At 38.4% G+C, this 6013-nt stretch overlaps 1 protein-coding gene across 1 annotated transcript in view; it reads left to right on the top strand.

Moving 5' to 3' along the window:
• LOC103777279 (chromosome unknown open reading frame, human C11orf30) overlaps positions 1-6013 on the top strand; it is a 38457-nt gene that overhangs the window by 8260 nt on the left and 24184 nt on the right. Inside the window, exon 6 of the mRNA XM_008944827.1 lies at positions 3183-3442. Coding sequence (XP_008943075.1) covers positions 3183-3442 — 260 coding nt within the window. The remainder of the gene's footprint in view (positions 1-3182; positions 3443-6013) is intronic.

Here is a 6013-nt window from a genome sequence, read left to right as displayed (position 1 = left end):
AGGAATGGCAAGGGCAAGAGTGAAAAGTATTTTGAAAATAAAACACAGGAATTGCTGTGTGTCAGTGGTGTCAGTGGATTTCTGATCCAGCTTGGTCAGAACTTGTCTTTAAGTTGGTTCTGCTGGTTGCTGCTGCACAGGACTGCCCTCTTCCTTCTGCTTTAAATAATGCACAGTAGTCACTTTTTGGAGTTAGAATAGGTCCGGTCCCTCCTTTCCACTTTCACAGTTGACCTAAACTTTTTAGAACACAGCCTTATGGCAGGCATTTCTATGCTTACATTAACTATATCTGGCCATTCTGTGATTTATTTGGAAGTGTATCTTAGGCTTGCATTCCTGGGCAGCTCTGAAAACTACATACAGAATCCCACCAGATAGCCATCTTTGTGTGTTTAAGTTTAGAAATCCAGGATATAGTGGCTAGAAACAGTCTCTTTATTTTTTGTCCCACCACCTTCTTTCTTTGGCTAATAAATGAACTAGTTCTAAAAGCAGAGTACATCCCCATATATGCCCAATTTATCGAAGGTAGTTTTATTGAACTAAAGATGAGAAATGTTTCCTTCAGCTCTTATTTGGTGCCTATCAAAATGCAGGTGATAAAGATTAAGTATGAAGTTGCTAAGTGCTATTTTTATGCTTTATGTGGATGCCTTTAATCTTAAAAAAACATTAATCTTTATTCTATATGCACGTTTCTATAAACTTCTAGCTAGGCAGAAATGTCACACTGTACATAAATAGTTACTTGCAAACCACCACCTTTAATAGTTACATCAACCCAGAGAACCCAGTACATTAATATTTTTCATTTTTCTGATTTAATGCACTAATCACTCAGTTTTAGTTTAGAGATTCAGAGGGAAAATGTTCTTAACCTTTTAAAAATTTAATTCAGACCTCACTTGAATTATTACATGGTAATGAGTGTAAAACCAGTCTAGACACATGATGGAGGGAGGGAAGGTTCTCATTCCATCCATCCCTAGATTTTATTTTTTCCCCATTCACAAGCTTTATTTTGTTCTTTTTTTATTAAAGAATTGTGTGTCTTTCAGAATGTTTTTGTATCAGGCATGTTAGTTTACATAAATCTGGTTAAGAGCGAACTCAGGAGGCCTGAGTTGCAGTCGTGACTTTGCTGCTGATCTGTTGTGTGACCTCACCCAAGTGACAGTCTGATTGAGCCATTAACCTCTCCGTGCCTCTGCTTCCTTGCTTGTCAAGTGTGAGTTATAGTTGAGCTGTGTTACCTTTTAGCCAAATGCCTGTGGAAAACTGTGCAAATGCAGTTTCTAACATGAAATTATAGGAATAAATGTTTTTACAGAACCCCAGCAGTGAAAACAGGAGATGAAATGATCTGTACTTAACAGAAAATAATGTTCTGCTAGTTGTATCTTAATTTTTTACTTCTGTGTTGGCTTTGGGGTGGTGTGGTTGGTGGTGTTTTTTTGGTGGTGGTGGTGGTGTTGGTTTTTTGTGGATGAGGACCACAAATAAATAGCTTTCTCTTCAGTATTTCTTGGTGCTCCACCAAAATAATGTGTCCGAACAGTCTAGCTGCATGTGGATTTTTTGATTCAAATGGGTTTTAAGCTTCTGAAATTCCTGCACTGTTACAATGTGATCAGTGACCTCACAGTGAGAAGTTTGTGTAGTGCACTCACAGTAATAATTAAAAGCCTGTTCATAATAGACCTTAAAGTCATGTAACCAAATCTCTGCTTTATAGGTGGAAATTGCCACTAGGCTTGTTCAGGGCCATAAAGGGTATTGTTGATTAGAGCTTTGAAATCCAGACTCATTATTTCACACTTCATCAGTACTGCTACAGCCAGCTAAAACTTAATTTTATTTTTTTTTAGTTCAAAGCAAACTTAAAATAGAACCTTTGCTTCTCTTCTCTAGTTCTGTTTCCTGACTTTTGTGTGTGTTAGGAAAAAATCCCATTTTTCAGAAATCACTTGCTCTGCTACTGGGCACTTTCTTGTCCACATTAATTCCTTCATCTTCACTTTTCGAATGCCAGAATATTTAATTCTTTTAATGAGAGATTGACCGCAATTAGATCTTAACCCTAATTAGAGATTGACTGCCAACTAAGTTTGCCTGGGTTACCAGCAGGTGTGCTTCTTACTCTGACAGCATTTTTTGTCTGTAAGCCCCAGGCATACAGAACATCATCTCAGTCTTGTTTTGTTTAAGAGGTTTGTGTCTCTTCTGCATATATCTGTGTTTTAGTTTTTTAATACTGACTAATATGGTAAACATAAATGCTACCAGATAGCTGCAGGAAATTTTCAAACTAATTAAGCTGTGTCTTTCTGTAACATATACCAACTGATGAACCTTTTGCCTAAGTTTTGTATGGATTTAAGATCTGGTGATCTGCAGAAAGGGTTATCACTTGCTCAGCTGAATATTGCAGCAGACTTGTTTTTTCTACATGTGCAGCAGATGATTTTGAGGAATAATGATCTCCTTTGAGGCAGAACTTCTGTTATTTATCATGATTGTGTGTTAGGTGCTGGTTTATATCTGGTGCACAAAATGCACCAAACAAGGCAGAAACTGATAAAGTGAGGTTTGACCTTCATACTTAAAACTATGATATGAAAAAAAAAAACAAACACAAACAAAAAAGCATCTCAGGGCGCCGTGTTGGTGTGAAAGGGTGCTGTAATGTTAAGCATGGCATGAAAGTAGGTACGGAGTTTGAAATCAGAGAAGACTACAGGATGATGACCTCCAGTAGTCTGGTGGCTATAAACAAAACCAACAATGTTGTGTAAAGTTTTAAACTGAAATTACTGATAACTGACATTATCCCAACACCCTTGTATGTGTAGTCAAACTTCTGGAGGCAGAATGAAATCTCTGTGCTGGCCCTTATTTGTTTTAATCTCTTCAACTGAATGAAATAACCCCAGGAACTGAATAATGTGGTTTTTTGGAGGGTGCGTTTCTTTGCTTCCTGTCACTGTAAGTGTGGTCTGTAGCAAGGACTAAGACATCTGTGCTGTGACACAGGTTAGTTGTGGCCATAAGATGTAATTTGTCCTGTATTTCTTCATACCTTATTTGAAAACGGATATAATGTGGCACGGCTGAATTTAGAAAACACCGAGAGCTGCAGATGGGGAAAATGTCATTTAGGAAAAGTACCTTTCTTCCAGGTGTCAGCTGCTCAGACGATGACGAAAAGCCCCGCAAAAGACGGCGAACGAATTCTTCTAGTTCTTCCCCTGTTCTCCTGAAAGAAGTCCCGAAGGCAGTGACTCCTGTCACTAAAACTATCACGGTGCCTGTAAGTGGCAGCCCCAAGATGAGTAATATAATGCAGAGCATTGCCAACTCCTTGCCACCACACATGTCGCCTGTGAAAATAACCTTCACTAAGCCCTCAACACAGACAACAAACACGACAACGCAGAAGGTATGTGGGGGAAGCTGCCAAATGTTCCTTAATTCTGGTTTTATCAATGAATAAGATGTGATGTTTGACTCTTCCTTTCTATGAACTGTCTGGCTGCTTTTTTAAGGATTGCGCTTGGGATAAGGTAATCCGTCCCTCTTTAAAACAAACAAAGAGCAAAGCAAACTCTTGTATGACTTTAGTTCACCTGTGTGTGAAAGGACCTGGATTGACAGCCGTGGAGACTGAAGCCCTCTTTTTATCCACAGAACAGGTACAGCACAGGCAGCGGGAGTGCAAGCTTCCCCCAGACTGCCCCACCAATGTGCCTCAACCCTGACCTGAAGGGACCACTTCTAGGGATGAGAGGGGATTCAGTCTCCATGCTCATTCAATTCTTGGCCTCTCTGGTGAGACTGCCAACAAGGTTGCCAGTTAGTACCATTTGTGGTGTTGGGTTTTGTGATATGGACACTAGTCCACTGAGAACTGGATCACATAGGCCACTGAACAGCCTTCAGATGGTAACAACTATTGGTCAAAGGTAATCTTTCTTATTTCTATTTTCCTTATGTATAATTATTCTTTGCAGTAGTAGAATTCCAGGAGAGGTGGCATGGGCTTTCCCCTGCTAAGCCTTTTGTCTAGAGACTACTTTTTTGGGATCTGTAGAGCTTATTCTTGGAGCTGATCAAAGACTGGGGGGCTTTATTTTCTTTTCAGTACTAGTGTGCCATTTCTCATTCCACATTAACAGTGTTGTAGTGGTCAAAATCACTTGCATTATTTCAGCTGAGTTTGCCCAGCTTTCACCAGAATGCAGCCTGTGGAAGACTTTTTTCCATCTTGAAATGTTATATTTGACTCTGAATTTTATGTGCTTCATCTATGGCACAACTGTTTTCCCATGCTTTAGGAAGCATTTCAGGTTTGTCTACTTTTTTCTTCAGATTATAAAAAAATTAGTGGCTCAGACCAAGTTCAGTTTTGGTGTGCTTATTAAGACAGACTTGGGGTGGTAGTAATCTGTGGGACTAATTTGGACTTGATACCGGCAGACTGATGGTAGGCTGGCCACTAACAAGCATTTTTTTCCCAGCTGTGAGAGTTTGACTGTTGAGCTCAAACCGTCAGATGGTATTTGTTCTATTAGTCTTAATTGTTTGATGAGTTTATTTGGATTAGCAGATTTCCCATGTCTTGATTTTTTTTTTTTTTTTTTTTAAACTTTAAAACCAAGGAAGATTAACTGAAGTAATGTGCAGTAAAGAACTTGCTCTCTGGCCTTTTCCCACTTCAGAGCTCTGATGCTTTTATTTAATTCACTATTCTTTAACAGTATCCTTCATCAATTTTCATCTCTGATTACATGTATAGAAAGTTCTGAGTGAGCATAAACCATCAAGTAAAATGTCCTGCATTCAGTGCAGCAAATCCACAGCTAGGACAGGGCTTAACCTGCCCATTTTGTTGCTCATGTTAGGCTCACCTTTTGTGGGGGAAGAATTCTTTTACCTTACATACCTGTAGTGTTGTATGAAGATGGATAAAGCTGGAGTGTGGTAGATCTCCAGAAGGAGAGCATACTGTTGTTGATGAGGTCCTTTCTGCAGTTTTGTCTCTGCTTGTTCTGACGTGAACATTTTAGTGTTTGCTTTCCATAGCATTAATTTGATTCTTTTACAAATCTGGAGTGTTAGGAAAATCACTTGTTTCATTAGTAGCATTTGTATCTGAACTTGTCACACTGCCCTCTTTTGTTCAGCTTGGATATGCCAAAATACATCACTGGATCATTTTGGTGGGTGAAATCCCTTTTAGTAGTCTTAAATTAAATGTCAGACTTGTTACACTCATTGTTCTATTTTAAACAAGTGCTGCTGAATATGAGTGAAATTGTTGGATATGAATGAAATTCATTTCTGCATGCCAGCCTTCTGAGTTGTTTTGACATTGTTGTAGGTTGGAGGAAGATTTGTGGTAACAACTAATAGTGTCACAGCTTCAGTTGCTGGAGTCTCTTTATAATAAAGTCCTCTGACTGGGACACAGAAGGAACCTTGCTAGTGTAGCTTCTGACACCTAATGCCTTTATTTCTTCAAGGACTAGGTTTTGATGTCTCTCAAAATAGGGCTGACAGGACTAATTTTACTGTATGTTAGGAATTAATTTTTATCATGACAATTAAAATCAGCAACAAACAAAGCAACTCACTTTTAATTCAGTCTTGCTATTGTAAAAGACGTGATGCAGTTTTAATATGATGACGTTACTTTGATTGTATCAACATACATGAGAAGACAGTATCCCAAAAATATCATTATTGTGATTTTAGCTTTAATACTGTAAAAATTTTTACCCCAAAATTCTGTTTTCTGGGTGTACTCCATGCATGAAGATCACCAAACTTTCTTCTGCCATGTTAATTTTGAAAGAAGAAATAGAATAAAGAGGCCCAAACTTGATTAGTTAGAGGACAGCAGCCACTGTTGAAGTATAATGCTTTACAAGTTTTTTTCCCTTGCATGATTAAATAGTGTTATTAAGTGATAATCTTGGCCTGATGATTTTGTCACCATCTTTAAATGAAG

Source organism: Merops nubicus, unplaced genomic scaffold, assembly GCF_000691845.1.
Source record: "Merops nubicus isolate BGI_N331 unplaced genomic scaffold, ASM69184v1 scaffold16727, whole genome shotgun sequence".
Lineage (NCBI taxonomy): Eukaryota > Metazoa > Chordata > Aves > Coraciiformes > Meropidae > Merops > Merops nubicus.
Note: the sequence above shows the minus strand (reverse complement) of the source record. Positions and strands in the feature narration are given on the sequence as shown.